This window comes from Theropithecus gelada, chromosome 11 (assembly GCF_003255815.1).
Source record: "Theropithecus gelada isolate Dixy chromosome 11, Tgel_1.0, whole genome shotgun sequence".
Taxonomy (NCBI): Eukaryota; Metazoa; Chordata; class Mammalia; order Primates; family Cercopithecidae; genus Theropithecus; species Theropithecus gelada.
This window is the reverse complement of record NC_037679.1, coordinates 115,873,178-115,892,987: the sequence shown is the minus strand read 5'-3', so window position 1 is coordinate 115,892,987 and position 19,810 is coordinate 115,873,178. Positions and strand designations below refer to the sequence as shown.

The window sequence follows — 19,810 nt, the reverse complement described above, 5'->3', positions numbered from 1 at the left end:
AATGATTTATAATCTTTGGATATATACCCAGTAATGGGATTGCTGGGTCAAATGGTATTTCTGGTTCCAGATCCTTGAGGAATGGCCACACTGTCTTCCACAATGGTTGAACTAATTTACCCTCCCACCAACAGTGTAAAAGCGTTCCTATTTCTCCACATCCTCTCCAGCATCTGTTGTTTCCTGACTTTTTAACGATCGCCATTATAACTGGTATAAGATGGTATCTCATTGTGGTTTTGATTTGCATTTCTGTAATGACCAGTGATGATGAGCTTTTTTTCATATGTTGAGATAGAGACACGAAAAACCCTTCAAAAAAATCAATGAATCCAGGAGCTGGTTTTTTGAAAAGATCAACAAAATAGATAGACTGCTAACCAGACTAATAAAGAAGAAAAGAGAGAAGAATCAAATAGATACAATAAAAAATGATAAAGGGGATATCACCACTAATCCCACATAAATACAAACTACCATCAGAAAATGCAATAAACACCTCTACGCAAATAAACTAGAAAATCTAGAAGAAATGAATAAATTTCTGGACACATACCCCCTCCCAAGACTAAACCAGGAAGAAGTCAAATCCCTGGATAGACCAATAAAAAGTTCTGAAATTGAGGCAATAATTAATAGCCTACCAACCAAAAAAAACCCAGGACCATACAGATTCACAGTCGAATTCTACTGGAGGTACAAAGGGGAGCTTGTATCATTCCTTCTGAAACTATTGCAAACAATAGAAAAAGAGGGACTCCTCCCTAACTCATGTTATGAGGCCAGCATCATCCTGATGCCAAAACCTGGTAGAGACACAACAAAAATGGAAAATTCCAGGCCAATATCCCTGATGAACATCATTGCAAAAATCCTCCATAAAACACTGGCAAACCGAATCGAGCAGCACATCAAAAAGCTTATCCACCACGATCAAGTCGGCTTCATCTCTGGGATGCAAGGCTGGTTCAACATATGCAAATCAATAAACATAATCCATCACATCAACAGAACCAATGACTAAAACCACATGATTGTCTCAATAGATGCAGAAAAGGCCTTCGATAAAATTCAACACCCCTTCATGCTAAAAACTTCAATAAACTAGATATTGATGGAATGTATCTCAAAATAATTGTTTATGTTTTTTTAATACTATAGAGCTCTCTTTTCTTTTCCCAGTCATGTTAAGTAAGAGTTAAGACAATCATGATTTATCCTCTTTGCGCACACAGTTTTCCCTATGGAAGATCTAGCCTTGCCCACCATATTCATTTCATATTCATTTTGAATTGGGAAAAAAAAATAAAGACCATAACACACTCAAATCATAAAAGGACAAGAGACTAAAAGAATAAAATAATTTGGCTGGTAGATAATTTGGCTGGTAGAAAGCGGCTAGACTGTGGCTGGCCACCAGAGTTGCTTTGGCAGCAGAGGGGACTGTTTTTCCTCTGGGTGCCAAGTGAAGCCAGCCGTGGTTGAGTGCAATGTGTCACTACAGCCTAACCTCTGAATGCTGCTTGCGTCCTTTCGTTCAGCACGGTGTTTTCTCTTCATCCCTTTGCACTAAACAGTTCCAGTTCTTTGGCACTGGTGTTTTCAGTTGCAAAAATGGAGTAACTTTATCTAAAGGCTGTCTTTCCAAGGTTTTGTCTTGCTGTGTGGTGAAAGGATAAAAGAAAATTCACATCAAGAAGCCAAAAATAAAGACTTTAGAGTCAACAGGCTAAAGTAAAAATGGTCTTTAGGGTGAGTCTATTTTGTGAGATAACACTGCTTTTTTGTGTGTTCACAATTCAACGACAGACAGGGATACAGTGATCTCGTAATATGGAGGTCCTAATATATTCTTGCAGATACCCAGTGGTACCATAATGTGCTCCTGAGTGCTATATGAAGGAGAGGGATCACATACTTTTCAGTTGCTATTAACTATTTACAAGGCTGCTTTATAGAGAATTACAATTTTCATTATAATTCCAAATATAGATAGATGTCTTTGAATCACTAGAAATCTGAAAAGAGGCCTCTCTTTTGACATGGGAATCTTCTGGTGGGGAGTATTGAATTCACAAAATTGATGGAAGTTATAATTTACTATTCTACAGATAAAAGCCCTCTTTTGAAAGTAGATAATTCATCTATGTTGTAACTTCTGTTTCCTAAGTTCAGTCTCCCATTTCATTGTATCATTTGGATGGAAGGTGGTTTTCACTGAGTAGATTGCTTAGGTTGTGTAAGGCTACAGCAGTAGAATAAATGCTATTAGTGATCCCTAAGTATTTGCTGTCCTCTGTGAAAGTTATGCAAACCATCTGCTTCTCCTTTCTTAGTTTATTGCCTCTAAGCTGTTTTGCTACTCACATATTTGCAGAGGAATGGAAAGATGTAACCATAGGGTCACTTTATGGTTCATTAAACTTGTTATGTTTAACAGTAAAGGAAGTGAAAATCAGAGACCTAACAAAAGCATTTTTTTATTTTTATTTTTTTTATTTTTATTTTTTTGAGATGGAGTCTCGCTCTGTTGCCCAGGCTAGAGTGCAGTGGCACGATCTCAGCTCACTGCAACCTCTGCCTCCCGGGTTCAAGCAATTCTTCTGCCTCAGCCTCCTGAGTAGCTGGGACTACAGGTGCCCGCCACCACACCCAGCTAGTTTTTTGTGTTTTTAGGAGAGACAGGGTTTCACTGCGTTAGCCAGGATGGTCTCAATCTCCTAATCTTGTGATCTGCCCGCCTCGGCCTCCCAAAGTGCTGGGATTACAGGAATGAGCCACCGTGCCTGGCCACAAAAGCTTTTATGTTAGTTATTAATTTCACATTCCTATATTACTGTAATATTTGAAGAGAAGTGATTGAAATTTAGTGATTTCGCTGTATATTTTTTGAAAGGTATAGTACAAAAAGGGGCTTCATCCCTTATGCAAATCAAGATAAAATTCTGATCAGAAGTCTCTAAAATATTTCCAGTACTTTAGAAAAAAAAAACCAAAAACCAGTTTTTAGCAGTGGTAATAATCCAGCAGTGAGCTGGAAAGTATCTAGTTAGTATGATGAAAAGACAGACTGGCTTTTTCTTTAAAAAGAAAGTTTAAAAATATTTTTATAATAAAATAACTTTGTTACAGGTACTAAACTATAGACATATTGGCTTTCAAACTATAATATCTATTTGAATTTAGTAGATTATAGATTTTGAAAATCAGTTCCTCTTCTCAAAATTTTTGCTGTAAAATGTACCTCTAAAACTATCTTTCTTTTGCTGAAGAGTCAAAAATATTTCTAAAACATTTTAATATATGAATTTGAGCATATTTGTATTGCTGGCCTAATAACTAATAATATCCAGCGATCATATTGAAAATTATACAAGTAGTTTTGAAATATTAACCACATGAAAGGGGCCCAGAAAATATATACTGACTACAACTTATTGATGAGTCTTCTCCTTTTTCTCCCATCATCTGTTTTCACTTCTTTTGCTGGCCCTTTTGCCAGAATAACACTACCTATCTGTTACCAGAATTATCATTTTAATTCAACAGAAAATAGTTTAAATTATCTTCTAATCAAATCTACCATGTCATTCTTTACAGTAGGTGAATTCAGGAGCCCAATTTAGAATACAAAGATTTCCATAGTAAACTAAACTTAATAGAGAGAAATTGACTGCATAATGTTTTACCTTTCCTTTATTATATTTATATTCATATTACTCCCACTTTTTAATTTCCATTTATTTAGACCCAGTGATTTTTGATATTTCAGTCAGCTATGACCTTGTCATATTCTAGTCCAAATCTGTTCTTTATAAAAAACACAGCAACAGCATTTTGTGAGGTTTTTTTCCCCACAATTAAAATAGTAAAAAATATATATATAATAATTTGGAACTGAATGATGAAATTCATGAGTTAGGTAAAAGTACTTTTGGCTTTAGAAAAGGAAATAACTCATAACACTTAAACATAGCAAAGTTTTTTTAAGAGACATATTACAGTTCTAAATGGACATGGGAGTTAAAAGATTATAAAACTTGGTGTTGGACTTCCCACTTTATAAAAAATACACCCTTGTAGTATCTTTACATGTTCAGCTCTTAAAACCTGGAAATGAGATTGGTAGAGACTTAAATGATTCATACAAATCCTAAAAGCAAATTCGGGGGAAGTCCTAAGTTGGAAAATACTCAGCTCATAGAAAAACTCAGTGAATGTTTTATGAAGGGGTGAATTTATCTAGTCATTTACTGCACAAAGAAGTACTGGAGTTTCACAATCAATGTATTTAGCATTATTCTTATTGCTGGAGATAATAATGGTAAAAATTCAAAGACCCTGTCCTCATGGAACGTAGATTCTAATGAGAATAGATAGAAAATAACCATGTAAACAAATAAGCAAATAAGATCGTTTCATACACTTCAGAGTGCTTTGAGGGAAATAAAACAGGATGATGGGATAGAGAAGAGCCACAGGGCTGGAGGTAGGAACCAAGAAAAGGAAGACTTTTCCAAGGAGGTGATATTTGAGCTGACCCTCAAATGATAGGAAGGAGCCAGGTATCAAGGACCTATTGACAAGCATTTCAGGCAGTCATTGGGAGAAACAAAGTTGATGTATTCCCAAGAATAGGGGAAAGGCTAGTGTGGTCAGAGTATAGTGAAGGAGCAGGATACTAATCTCAGATGAGGTCAGAGTAGACAGGGTACAAAATCCAGACTATATCATACAAGGCTTTGTAATCCATCTGAGTTTGAATGTATTATAAGTATAACAGGAAGGCACTGTTAATTCTAAACAGGGGAGTTATATGATCCAACTTACATTTTTAAAAGAATGTATGAATGAATGAATGAAGTCAGCTGGCAGGAGGTAGAGAATAGAAATTAATAAAAGAAGTACCTTGCCTCAAACTCTTAACATATATACCACTCACAGAAATTTCTCAGAAGACAGATGACATTTTTTTTTTAATGTCAAGCCAGACATACCTTGCTGGAAGGATTTTCTGGTATTAATTTACTTTCTGTAACTTATTACAGAAACTCTATGAGACTTTTAGAAAAAAAATAATATGGAAATAACAATGTGTAACACAAATTTGAAAGTACTAACTTTACCCAAAATGGCTGAAAGGAAAAAAATTCATATTGCTGTAAATATTTTAGAAGTATTTGGGAGCACTTTGGCATGTATAAACTGCAGAAGAGCAGCCCAGACTGGTTATTCTCTACATCTGTGTAGTTAATTCAAATAAAGAGGAAAAGAGAAAGAACTGTCTAGTAGGGGTGTGGCAAGTTGTTAACAAAAGGATACACCAGAAGAGGCAATCAAAGAAGTATTTACTACCTCTGTGGAATTTATTGCCTCAAAGGATTAACTCTATGTGATTTTTTTCCTTTAATCTTTGTAAAGATCATGAGCATCAATATGGAATTAAATTTTAGTGCCTGCTTTAACCTTTGAGGTTTTTATGATGCATACAAATTTTTAAGTTTACTTTGAACATTTGAAAATTATCCAAAGGAAAAAAAAAAAAAAAGACAGTCTGGTACGTGAAGATGGGGAAATCTAACTAGTATTTAACATTTTTATTCCTTTAAAAATCCTTGTGAATTAAATATCGTTTATATTTTCCAAGGAAGAAACAGTCTCAGAGGGTTTTAAATTGCTTGTCTAAGCTCATTAACTAGTAACTGTCAAGGTCGGTGTCTGAACCCAGATTTTTGATTCCACGGCTGGGATCACTGGTTGTTCCAACAGTTTGATCTTTGGAGCTGTTTTTAAAAGAGACAGGAATGTAAACATGTGAGCTCATTTGAGAAACATCTCCATTCTTTGACTTCAGCATGTTCAACATTCCATTACTGTCATTAATGTGTTATCATCTAATTGTGAGATTGTTGTTGAGGGACCACAGACAAATCTATCTAGAGAAGGAGTTTTATCGGTGGAATGAGACTTGAGATAGTTCTAGAAAGTGACCATATCTGAAATTCTATCTGCTTTGGGGATGTGTGACACATCAACATGAGAAGGTTTTAGAATTTCTTTTTTGAATGATGAGACAGAACAATACCTAGGAATGTCGGGAAATGGGATAAACAGAAAGTGTTAGGAAATGGACAGAAGTCCCTATCTTTTATTTCAATCTGTGGCTGTTATTAAAGAATTGTTTTAATTTTGGAAAAGAGTTTATAATTGAATCATATACTATTTAAATACAATAAGACATGTCCATACTTGTATTGTCTGAGCAAACATAGCCCTTATTCTTATTTACATGAAATCTGTAGGTTTAGTGTCCCAGACTCTGGGCCCAGATAGTTGACAAAAAGTTCAAATACTAGGTTGGAGCCAAAGTAATTGTGGGTTTTGCCATTACTTTTGCATCAACCTAATACCAATCCCAACAAGTTAACCAGAGACAAATTTCTGCAGGGGCCTCACTACATAACACAAAGGAACTAATCACAATCCTGACATAAGCACACATAAAATCTGAGCTAGAACATCAGGTCCAAAACTAATTGCTTGTCTGGCAACATAATGCAGTAGAAAGTTGGAAACAAAAAAAAGGAAACCCTACATCTGATCCTCATTGTGCCACCAATTGTAGCTTAACTTCTGGCAAGATGTTTAACTTCTCTGAACCCATATCATATATATATACACATATATATATATATCTCATATATATATATATGCTAAACATCCTGTATATATATATGTGTGTGTGTGTGTGTATATATAGTGAGAGCATGGAATCACTCTCCACTCCAGCCCTAATATTGCAAGCTATTATTCTTCTACATCTTAGGTATTCTTCCTCTGAAACTTAACAGGACACATACGGAATGATGTATATTCTCTTAGTGATCACCTCTGTAAATTGATTGAAATATTTGGTTTAAGAACTTGGGAGTGACCCTCTAACATTTTCTCTTCCTTTTTCAAAGGATTATCTGGGAGCCTGCATTGTCCTCACTGCATCGATAGCATCCATTAGTGGGTCTTCGAATTCTGGATTGGTAGGCTTGGGTCTTCTGTATGCACTTACGGTAGGTATGGATAAAAATATCACAGGAACAGAAAACCAAACACCACATGTTCTCACTCATAAATGGGAGTTGAATATTGAGAACACATGGACACAGAGAGGGGAATGACACATACCAGGGCCTGTTGGGGTGAGGGGAGGGAACTTAGAGGGTGGATCAATAGATGCAGCAAACCACCATGGCACACGTATACTTGTGTGACAAACTTGCACGTTCTGCACATGTATCCCTTTTTTTAAAGAATAAATAAAGGGGAAAACATCTCATTTTGTGCAGTGTTGGAGGGTCTACTATAGTTATTATCAACTCTTATTCATGGACGTTAGAGGAAAGGTTTAAATTCATAAGAAGATTACATCTTGCAAATAATAGTAGATTGGGGCCCAAACCCAGGTTTATAGGACAGTTTGGATTCATTTCTAGCATTGTGAACCAATTTTTAAGAACTTCTCAGATCTTGTGGTCAGAGTACACTCCAGGCTGTTTGGGATCCCTGTCCTGAGTTGTACACAACCCAGTTGGGGATGCTACAATGAATGTGAATATACATGAGATAAGTGCAAACAGAAGTGTATACCACTATCCACTGTGCAGGGAAATCAGGACAGTTCACAAAATAGTGATGCTTATGGACCCTTGAAGGGAGCAGACACCTTCTTTGCTGATATATCGCATGACATTCTCCTTGGTCTCTAATATTCTGTAGCACTTATGAGTTGTATCACACATGTACACTAATGGTCCAAGTTATCTCGTTCCAAAATTTCCGGTGATTAACCACAACTTCTTTAATTTATTTAAAAATTTTTTTTAATCACCTGACACAGATAACCAATTATTTGAATTGGGTTGTGAGGAACTTGGCTGACCTGGAGGTCCAGATGGGTGCAGTGAAGAAAGTGAACAGTTTCCTGACTATGGAGTCAGAGAACTATGAAGGCACAATGGGTATTGCTCTAAATATTGTTTGTTTCACTTAAATATTTATTTTAATCAAATATTAGTGTGTGTTGGGCATATTGTTGTTTCTGCTTTTGCTTTCCACTTCAGTATCCAGAAAACTGTCTCTCATCTTGGCTTTGCTTGATTATGTACACCTGAAAAGATGTGACTATTTATGCCTGAAAAGTCTTGGGTGAAACCAAAGTCCAAACAGATATTTATTTAATGATATTTAAAGAGACTTATAAAAATATTTGGCCTTTATTACATTAATTGCTGACCTAAACTATAAACTATTATATTCTCTTTCTCAAGATGTTATTAACTTAGTGTCAAGAAATTTGGATCTTAAAATACGGACTGAGATTCCCAACTTTGCTAGAATAAAACTGTCAGGAAATTCAATACTGAGGACAGAATAATCTTCATTAAATGCAAATCTCCAAGCTTAAAAGGCATTCCTTTACCTAAGTTTTTCAACAGCCATCTAGCTCTTCAAGGACAAAATCCAGAAAACTTAGCTAAGATCATGAACCCCTTCGTTAGCCAACCCTTGTCCATCTGTCTTGTCTCATTTCTTGTCATCCACCTGCACCACTTTTACTCTGGCCACGCTAACATGCTAGGCTTTCTTTTCCTCTTTATTCTCCTATGTACATATATTTAAAATAAATTTCCCAGCTCCCATCCTCTAAGATTCATCTCAGGCACTGGTTCCTCTTGGAGCCCTCCTGGACCTCCGAGGTTAGCACCGTAGGTTTCCCTTCATCATGGGGCCTCCATGTAGTACTGTAGGTGCTGACCTACTGGACACTTCCCCAAGGACACAGCAAGCACCTCAAGCTGTGTCTTTCATCTCCATATTCCCAGCACCTTGCACAGCACCTCTCACATTTAAAGCACGTAAGTGTTTAATGACCAACTGACTGAACAAACAAATCAATTCAGAAAAGAAATATCTCTGTCCAGTTTGAATAGAATTGAGTGACGAAATGCTAAGGAGAGGTGATGATGGTTCAGGCTCCAAAAACAAACACGAAAAAACTGTCTTAAAAGTGCTTAATCAAAAGGTGTTTATTTGAATGTGATTTAAATTAAAAAAAAAAAAAAATCCTACCACATAGTTTGGTTCAGTATTACCTTAAATTTAGAAAAAAAAGTCTATATGTATAAATGTATTTAAGTATGTATACATTTCTTTCTACATCAATCTCTATCTGCCTATTATCTATCTGTCTATTTCCCCACCCCATCCTCCAGATCCTTCTCAAGTTCCAGAACATTGGCCACAAGAAGGGGAGATTAAGATACATGATCTGTGTGTCAGATATGAAAATAATCTGAAACCTGTTCTTAAGCACGTCAAAGCTTACATCAAACCTGGACAAAAGGTATGAAATCATTGCATTTTATTTGTTCTCTACGTAAAACCTCTGATGGAGTCTGCTTTTTTACTGCCTAAACTCTTCATACTTCCCAGCCAAGTAAGTATATTCTCACTGGCCTCACATAATATTCCCTACTTGGTGTAGGTCAAATTATCTGCATAAAAGAAAAAAGGGAGAGATAGGATCAGACTACAATACATGTTCTCCAAGTCATATTGTAATTCACTAGTCTCCCATGAAGATCAGAAAAGTCAACAATAGGCATGTTTTTAAAAATTTCTATCTTCTGGCTCCTGCCCAAAATAGCCATCCCCTTGGGAACCTTTGCATTCATAATAACTCTAGTCCCCAAATTACTTCTTTTAGTTATCATAAAAAGAACAAGTGGGCAGAAGAAAATGGAATCATTCTGCTTTTTGTTATAAAACTATCACTTCTAAGATAATATGGAATCATTATTTGTTAGTCCAACAATATATTAAATGTAAAAAAAAAAAAGCCACAAAGAAAAAGCAAGGCAATCACATAGAAATAAAAATAATTCGAATGAAATCATTGAAGATTTGGTGAGGACTGTTTTTATATTTTTATTTTTTACTCTTTGAGACAGGGTCTTGTTCTTTCACCCAGGATGGAGTGCAGTGGCATGATTACAGCTCGCTGCAGCCTCGACCTCCTGGTCTCCAGCTATCCTCCCACTTGAGCCTTCCAAGTAGCTGGGTCTACAGGCACACACCGCCACACCCAGCTAATTTGTGTATTTTCGTGTAGAGATGGGTTTTCACAATGTTTCCCAGTCTAGTCTTGAACTCCTGGCCTCAAGTGACCTACACGCCTCAGCCTCCCAAAGTGTTGGGTTTACAGGTGTGAGCCATTGTGCCCAGCCTGTTTTTATCTTGATAACAATTTATAATGTAGACCTAAGAAAAAATGATGACTACAATGTAATTATTTAAACATAATTACAGTTTTATCATAATATCTTAAGTTAAAAAATAAAACAAGCTAATCTTCTGTCCTTTGTCTGAGTCCTCTTCTCTTTGAGTGACAGCTGTTTTCATAGGTGGGCATATGTGGTCGCACTGGCAGTGGGAAATCATCGTTATCTCTGGCTTTCTTCAGAATGGTTGATATATTTGATGGTGAGTTGCTAACTAAATTTTTTAAGTGGCCATGTGGTGCTTTCGTTTAAAAAAATCAATTTACCTAATCCTGCAGAAATAAAAAGCAAATATTTATAAGGACTTTGTGCTCTACACATGGTTCAAGGCAGATATCCCAAATAAACAGCTCAAAAGTAAATAAAGGACATAGAATGGGGAAATAAAATGATGAGCCTTAGACTCATGTCTATACGTTATTGCTAAAGCATTTTAATAAACTGGTAAAATGAAAACAAGACCACCCACTTTGAATAGCAGTAGGTGGAGGTAGAATTTCAAGAGAAAGAAAGAGGGAGGACAACTGCCTTGCTTCCTTTAGATTAAACATATGTCTCTTTCCAACAAAGGAAAAAAGTACAAGGAGATAAGTAGTCTGCATTTTAAATTTTGGTACGTAACTCGTACCATCATCTGCTTAATAACATGGCTTAATGACACTGAACATTTTGTGAGGAGGCAACCTCTGCTGCAAAGTGATAAAGCTCATGATAACAACATACACAAAACATACACATTCATCCACCAAATTATTAATAATATGATACACAGGAGCATAGAAATAACTTAATCTTTTAAAAAAAAAAAGTCCCATTATTTAGTCTATCAAGTGACCTATAAATAGGCCAGCACATAAAGTATCTTGAATGAAAGAGGATCCAGCAATGAATTTGACCAAACTTAGTGTACTTGACAGTACAAGGAGTGCTTACTATTATTATCTGTAATGATTATGATTATTATAGTACTTTGCATGTTTATTGTACTTGACAGTTTATATTATTGAATTTAATCTACACAACGGCTCTGTGAGAAAAAGAGGTCAGTTTATGAACAACAGCATGGAACTATAGTAAATGTAATTTCTGTGGGGTTTAGATTCAGGAACAAGGTAAACTTCTGTCACGAGGTTAGCAGCTTATTTTTTCCATGGCTAGTAATAAGGCACAGACACTTTAAGGACTTTCAGTGGGATTAAAGTTCTAAGGCAATTAAGTGATCAAAAATCAATTGACATTTTTCATTAAAACACTGTGTTTATGATCGATCATGTTAGGTTAGCCTGATCCTCGTGAGTCCAGACACATGATTTCAGGTCCCATGTGAACTATCAATGATTTATTCTCTTTTTAATAGCAGTAGGCTATTAGGATTTAAATACATAATTTATTATTTCTGATCTATTATTCCTGAAAGACATAGGTTAAGCTAATCCTGCCTACTCTAAATCTATCTGGTAAAAGGACTGCAGCTGCCATTCTGAGCCTGACATCTTATCTCACAGGGCAATATGGTCTCTGCACAAAAGTGGTATGATTAACTGCGTATATCATGGTGGAGAAACAACATCAACACTGCATAAATCTCTATAAGTCCATATGCAGTATGGAGAAATGTATTAAAACTTGATATTCATATCACAGAATGTACTTCTCTATTTGTAATGCATTGTACTATTAAATCAATACAGGAGTGAATGACAAAGATCCTGGTTTTTAAAGAGCCTATATTCTAGTTGGGGAACAGACAATAAAAAGATAAGTAAAGGTATATAGAATATCAGATTCTGATAAATCCCATGGAGAGAAATAAAGTGGGAAGGAGGATAAAGGGAATACTAGAAGGGAAAGGACTCAGGAAGGGATAAAAGTACTTTTTGGTTGGTATGATCACATAAACAGAATAAAAACTCTGAATTCCTTTAGGAGAAATATATAAGAAAGACAAACCATCACCAAATGTGTATATTATGTAGAGACACATGATTTTTTTTATTATACTTTAAGTTCTGGGGTACATGTGCAGAACGTGTGGGTTTGTTACATAGGTATACATGTGCCATGGTTGTTTGCTGTGCCCATCAACCCATCATCTACATTAGATATTTCTCCTAATGCTATCCCTCCCCTAACCCCCCACCCCCCAACAGGCTCGGTGTGTGATGTTCCCCTCCCTGTGTCCATGTGTTCTCATGTTCAACTCCCACTTATGAGTGAGAACATGTGATGTTTGGTTTTCTGTTCCTGTGTTAGTTTGCTGAGGATGATGGTTTCCAGCTTCATCCATGTCCTTGCAAAGGACATGAACTCATCCTTTTTGATGGTTGCATAGTATTCCATGGTGTATATGTGCCATATTTTATTTATCCAGTCTGTCATTGATGGACATTTGGGTTGGTTCTAAGTCTTTGCTATTGTGAATAGTGCTGTGATAAATATATGCGTGCATGTGTCTTTATAGTAGAATGATTTATAATCCTTTGGGTATATATCTAATAATGGGATTGCTGAGTCAAATGGTATTTCCAGTTCTAGATACTTGAGGAATCACCACATGCTTAAATGGAAAAGCTGGTCTCCTGAATTTCAACCCTGAACTAGGAAATAACTTTCAATTTGTAAACAAATATTATTTTACTTGTGATTTTACTATGTATCTGTAACTTCCGTTTCTCCTTAACAGGAAAGATTGTCATTGATGGGATAGACATTTCCAAATTACCACTGCACACACTACGTTCTAGACTTTCAATCATTCTGCAGGATCCAATACTATTCAGTGGTTCCATTAGGTAGGTAACATATTTAGCAAACATCTGTGTGCCTCGGGATTTAGCCTTTGACTCATAGAAAGGTTTTACTCAGAGTCATTTTTCAGGTCTGAGTGAACTGATATCAAGACAATAAAATCAAATATGCCACCCAACAATTTGGATTGGAAAAGCCTCGAGTTGCTAATTAACCTATAAAATTATGTTTCCAGGAGATCTTCATCCCTTTCAGTTTGATTCTATGAAAGCCACTTTTTCCTCTATACTTAAGAACGGTGATGCTTAGCAGACTTTTTTAAGGTGTTCTATCTTACAGATATCCAGTCTAACTTGTGTGTCTGGCCTGACCTCAGCAGATATTCTGACTTTGGTTAATCCCTTTACCTATCCCTCCACCCCTTACAATTTTACTTCAGCCAAAATTGCTATGAATAAAGCTGCTACAGTCTTCATGCCTGGTTCAGGGTTTCCCACCAAAAAAAAAAAAAAAAAAAGCGGGGGTGGATATCAATCATCTGCTAGCTGCTTTATTATTTGATTAAATTCTCCAACCATTACTCTAGGATACGTATTTATTATCCCCATTTTACAGATGGGGGTTTTGAAACTCAAAGAAGCTATAACTTAAACCAAGTTCCTACACCTAGTAAGTGGAAGAACTGCTATTCCAACTGCAGTTTGTCTGATTCCAAAGTCCATGTTGGCATCTGTATTAGTCTGTTTTCACACTGCTGTAAAGAATGACCTGAGACTGGTAATTTATAAAGGAAAGAGGTTTAATTGACTCATAGTTCTTCATGGCTGGGGAGGCCTCAGGAAACTTACAATCATGGCGGAAGGCAAAAGGGAAGCTAAGGCACATCTTCTCATGGCGCCAGGAAAGAGGGAGAGTGAAGGGGGAACTGCCACACTTTTAAACCATCAGATCTCATAAGAATCCACTTACTCTCATGAGAACAGGATGGGGTAAAATGCCCCTATGATCTAATAACCTCCCACAAGGTCCCTCCCTGGACATGTGAGATTTGGAGCAAAATGATATCAGCATCGTCCCCCAGATCACATCTCTCATTTGATCATATTTTGTTCTATCTTGCTCCTAACGTCCATCTGCTTAATTACAAAGAAGTGTTTGCCACTTCCTTTTACTAATTACTCTTTATTTTAAAGGAAAAATGTATGTAAGATTGCCTGATATTTAGTTATAAAACTACTTTAAAACTTCTGGATGTGTCAAGTAATTTAGCAATACCATAGTGAGTTTATATCTCCAAATATATTTATTATGAATACTACTTGATATGGTTTGGCTGTGTCCCCACCAAAACTTCATCTTGAATTGTAGTTCCCATAATCCTCAAGTGTCGTGGGAGGGACCCAGTAGGAGGTAATTGAATCATGGGGGCAGTTATGCTGTTCTCATAATGGTGAGTGAGTTCTTCTGAGATCTGATGGGTTTTTTGTTTTTTTGTTTTTTTGAGACGGAGTTTCACTCTTGTTGCCCAGGCTGGAGTGCAATGGCATGATCTCAGCTCACAGCAACCTCCGCTTCCTCAGCTCAAGCGATTCTCCTGCCTCAGCCTCCCAAGTAGCTGGGATTACAGGCATGCAACACCATGCCTGGCTAATTTTGGTTTTTTTTGCTTTTTTTTTTGTTTTTTTTTTTGAGACGGAGTCTCGCGCTGTCGCCCAGGCTGGAGTGCAGTGGCGCGATCTCGGCTCACTGCAAGCTCCGCCTCCCGGGTTCACGCCATTCTCCTGCCTCAGCCTCCTGAGTAGCTGGGACTACAGGCGCCCACCACCGCGCCCGGCTAATTTTTTGTATTTTTAGTAGAGACGGGGTTTCACTGTGGTCTCGATCTCCTGACCTTGTGATCCGCCCGCCTCGGCCTCCCAAAGTGCTGGGATTACAGGCGTGAGCCACCGCGCCTGGCCATAATTTTGTATTTTTTTAGTAGAGACAGGGTTTCTCCATGTTGGTCAGGCTGGTCTCAAACTCCCGACCTCAGGTGATCCGCCCGCCTCGGCCTCCCAAAGTGCTGGGATTACAGGCATGAGCCACCACGCCCAGCGATCTGATGGTTTTATAGGGGACTTTTCCGCTTTGCTTAGCACTTCTCTCTCCTGCCGCCATGTGAAGAAGGACATGTTTGCTTCCCCTTCCACCATGACTGTAAGTTTCCTGAGACCTCCCTAGCCCTGCAGAACTGTGAGTCAATTAAACCTCTTTTCTTTATAAATTACCCAGTCTCGAGTATGTCCTTATAGCAGCATGAGAATGGACAAGTACACTACTATTGTTGGTGATGCAGCACAGCTTATCTAAAATAGTGTCATATGTTCCCATAGAGATGTATGTATGTAGCATCAGTCCTGCGGGAATATTTTGCTGGATACTATTTGGGTTATACTAAGCATAGTTTGGAGCCAATGGATCTAGGTAACAAACTTGGTAATATGATATGTATATAAAGTTTTATAATGATATCATCAAGACAATTTTTTATACTATTAAGATCATGCATTCATTCATCAAGCATGAATTCAGTGCTTGAACTGCTCTGAGCACTGTTCTAGATGCTGAATATACAGCAGTGACCAAAATAAATGAAACTTACATTGTAAGGAAAGAAAAGCAATAAGCAAATACACATAGAAGTTTCTCTATTTTGACTTATTGACTAATTAACTAATTTTTCCCTCAGATTTAATTTAGATCCAGAGTGCAAATGCACAGATGACAGACTCTGGGAAGCCTTAGAAATTGCTCAGCTGAAGAATATGGTCAAATCTCTACCAGGAGGTCTAGGTATGTTTTCTAAATAGTATATTTATTTTTTATATATGCCATTAATCCTACATATGTCTATCTACATTTTATGCTATAATCACATAACTTTAGTGTTAAATCCCCTTATATTTAAAATAACACCCTAAAAGTCATTAGAATATTTCAAAATCTAATGTTTTTGCATGGGGTACAAGAGGGTGAACCCAATAACAAATTCTGTTCTATGTGACTACTCCAAAATATTACAATTAATACATTTACCTCTGCCATCTTTTCACAATTGGTGGGTACAGGTCATTGTAATGGATGTTTCCCTGTGGTTATTCTTTCTCAGTTGACCTGTCTGATCACCTACCATCAGGAAATGAATGGGAGGATTGCAGGAGCTGTTAGGTTTAAGTTTGGCACCATTTAGGGAGAGGCAATTTTGCCACATTAGTAGCCATTTTCTCTGCTGCCAGGAGGGAAAATTCCTTTTATTTATATAACATAATTTTCTTTGGTTTTTTTATTTAAAACATTTTATTAATTTATTATTTTTCAGCTTCATCCATTTACTGAAAAAGGAATCTTTTTTCTTAGCTAAAAAATAGCTAAGCATTTTTTTAAGTCTTTCAAAACAGTAATCCTTTTGCTCAATTATAGACTAAGAGGAGATATTTTTCAGAACATAAAAATCTTTAAAGGAAGAGTAATGTTATATCAATGACACAATTTTATCACGTGAACAAACACATTTATACCTTCAAATGTCTTTCAAAGTGAATTTATTAATTGATATCTTGGTCAAAATTTTGAAAGAAAATATGAGATATATAAATTTGATTAGGTCTGATTTCAAAAATTTTTATTTTATTTTAAACTAAGTTACTTTGTAGTGTTGGGTATTTTTTTTTTTTTTTATTTTTTATTTTTATACTTTAAGTTCTAGGGTACAAGTGCACAACGTGCAGGTTTGTTACATATGTATACATGTGCCATGTTGATGTGCTGCACCCATTAACTCATCATTTACATTAGGTAAATCTCCTAATGCTCTCTCTCCCCACTACCCCCTCCCCACAATAGGACCCAGTGTGTGATGTTCCCCTTCCTGTGTCCAAGTGATCTCATTGGTCAATTCCCACCTATAAGTGAGAACATGCGGTATTTTGTTTTCTGTTCTTGCAATAGTTTGCTGAGAATGATGGTTTCCAGCTGCATCCATGTCCCTACAAAGGACACGAACTCATCCTTTTTTACGGCTGCATAGTATTCCATGGTGTGTATGTGCCACATTTTCTTAATCCAGTCTGTCACTGATAGACATCTGGGTGGATTCCAAGTCTTTGCTATTGTGCATAGTGCTGCAATAAACATATGTGTGCATGTGTCTTTATACAGCATGACTTATAATCCTTTGGGTATGTCCCCAGTAATGAGATAGCTGGGTCAAATGGTATTTCTAGTTCTAGATCCTTGAAGAATCGCCACACTGTTTTCCACAATGGTTGAACTAGTATACAGTCCCACCAACAGTGAAAAGTGTTCCTATTTCTCCACATCCTCTCCATCACCTGTTGTTTCCTGATATTTTAATGATTACCATTCTAACTGGTGTGAGATGGTATCTCATTGTGGTTTTGATTGGCATTTCTCTGATGGCAAGTGATGATGAGCATTTTTTCATGTGTCTGTTGGCTGTATGAATGTCTTCTTTTGAGAAGTGTCTGTTCATATCCTTTGCCCACTTTTTGATGGGGTTCTTTGTGTTTTAAGACATTGTTTTGTATTGTCTTGAGGTAGTATCAGTTTTAAACACTTGTGTAAAGAACACAACATGTACTCAATCACTGACAAAAATTCAGTCCTAGAGGTTGTACAATGTCTGACAAATAAATGATGACAGAATGAAAGAACAATGTGATTACTGAAACCACAGAGTTCATACTATCTTTAACTCATTAAAAGGAACATGTATAATTTTTGACTTCTGCTTCTTTAATATCTTCTAAGAAAGCACTAGAAAAGATAATAGTTGATTGATTAATACTCTAAATTTAATATGTAACATATAGTTGCCAAATTGTGTTATTTGACATCTAGTTTTTTAAAAATCAACCTACAAAATAAAATTATGTTTATCCATTAGTTTATTTGAAAAGGAGGGCCAACTCAAAAACACTACATTTTATTATTTTAATTAAGTTTCAAGGAGAAAGTGTGCCACAACCAAAAAGTAAGACAGCATGTCTTTAAGGAATGTTTTATTGACTTGCCAGGGTCAGGTTGTGAAAGTAATTCCAGAACTCTGGATGAACTTTCCATAATGATTTTTTCTTTTTTTGAGACAAGTTCTCGCTATGTTACCCAGACTTGAGTGCAGTGGCCATTAACAGGCATGATCATCGCATATTACATCCTCTAATCCCAGGGGTCAAATATCCTCCTGAGTAGCTGGAATTATAGGTGCCCCACTATGCCTGGCTCCCATAATAGTTTTTTTGATGTCTCCTGTGGAAAACCCAGCAAGTCTACTTGAGAAATTAATACATGCTTATAAAACTTTCTCTCTTGGCATTTAGAGATCCCCTCTCTCACCACTAATATTTGGAAAGACAGACAATTGCATCTTTCTAGTCCTCTTCATTAACATGAGAGCTGCATGCACCTGTTTAGAATTGTGGGCATAGTGTTTTGGGGTTATGGTACAGCACAGGCAACAGGGGATTGTATTTACATTATGTAACTGATTAATATTGTGCTCATCATCTTAGTAAAGATGACCAATTGCTTAATGAAGATTTGGTTCAGGCCAGCTTTAATGGAAACATTCCTTATCTCCAGCATCCTCTTATATGTAAATTAGAATTTGGAGAATAAATACCTATTTTCCAATCATGACAAATTATAAGACTTTGATACCATTAGAATATCATCAATAGAAATTTTCCCCAGGCCATTAGGAAAAGGTGTTTGAATTCTAATAAAAAAGACATTTGGAAACAGAATTTATCTTAAACTCACAATAGTACAGTTTATGAAATGTTTTTGGAAACCAAAAAAAAGAAAAGGATAATGAGGACATATCATTCATTTATCCATACAACAGTGTGTTATTCAGCTCCTGTGTAAGATGTCATAGTACTAGGGACATACTGACAAACAACAAGCCCAGTCCTTATCCACTTGGTACTTACAGTTCAGAAAGATGGTATAATTAAAAGAGAAGTGGAATTAGAGTTAAGAATATTCTGTATCTTATCAAGTGAGCTAAATGTGACTTTGGGAAAGCCATTTCATCTCTCTGGACCTTAGGTAATTATGTTAAGTAATCCCCTTAGAGAACGGTATTAAATAATTAAATAATTTCCAAGGTCTTTCTGTCGTCAGAATGTTTTATATCCTACTGTCAGAGGTAATTCACTACCTATTGTCATAAATGAGATGATTTAGGAACATCTTCATTTTCTCAAGCGGAGTTCCTCTTTGTGTTCCAGTCTGAAGTCCTTGTACCAGCACTAAGTGATATCCATCATGCTGTCATATAACGTAATGTGTTTTTCATGATTTTGCCCAAGGAAAATGTCAGTAGCATTTCTTTAGTGAAATCCTTGCTTCTTTCTCTGATTTAGATGCGGTTGTCACTGAAGGTGGGGAGAATTTTAGTGTTGGACAGAGACAGCTATTTTGCCTTGCCAGGGCCTTTGTCCGCAAAAGCAGCATTCTTATTATGGATGAGGCAACAGCTTCCATTGACATGGCCACAGTGAGTGCATTATCTAAGCTTTTAAAATTGATGAATTAGAGAAATGTGCATGAAAATTACAATTTATTATTTCCTGAATGGGTTCTGAATCCTCAGTACTATTGTTTTGAGAATCTGCTCAATCATCTCCTTGATGAACTGATGATAGCACATTGAGAATTAC

General features: G+C 36.5%; 1 protein-coding gene across 1 annotated transcript in view; it reads left to right on the top strand.

Annotated features, from left to right (window-relative positions):
- Positions 1-19,810, top strand: part of ABCC9 (ATP binding cassette subfamily C member 9) — a 137,357-nt gene that overhangs the window by 111,222 nt on the left and 6,325 nt on the right. The window contains exons 32-38 of the mRNA XM_025402121.1: positions 6,966-7,067; positions 7,895-8,015; positions 9,270-9,400; positions 10,461-10,539; positions 13,021-13,129; positions 15,814-15,917; positions 19,514-19,647. Of these exons, the coding sequence (XP_025257906.1) occupies positions 6,966-7,067; positions 7,895-8,015; positions 9,270-9,400; positions 10,461-10,539; positions 13,021-13,129; positions 15,814-15,917; positions 19,514-19,647 (780 nt within the window). The remainder of the gene's footprint in view (positions 1-6,965; positions 7,068-7,894; positions 8,016-9,269; positions 9,401-10,460; positions 10,540-13,020; positions 13,130-15,813; positions 15,918-19,513; positions 19,648-19,810) is intronic.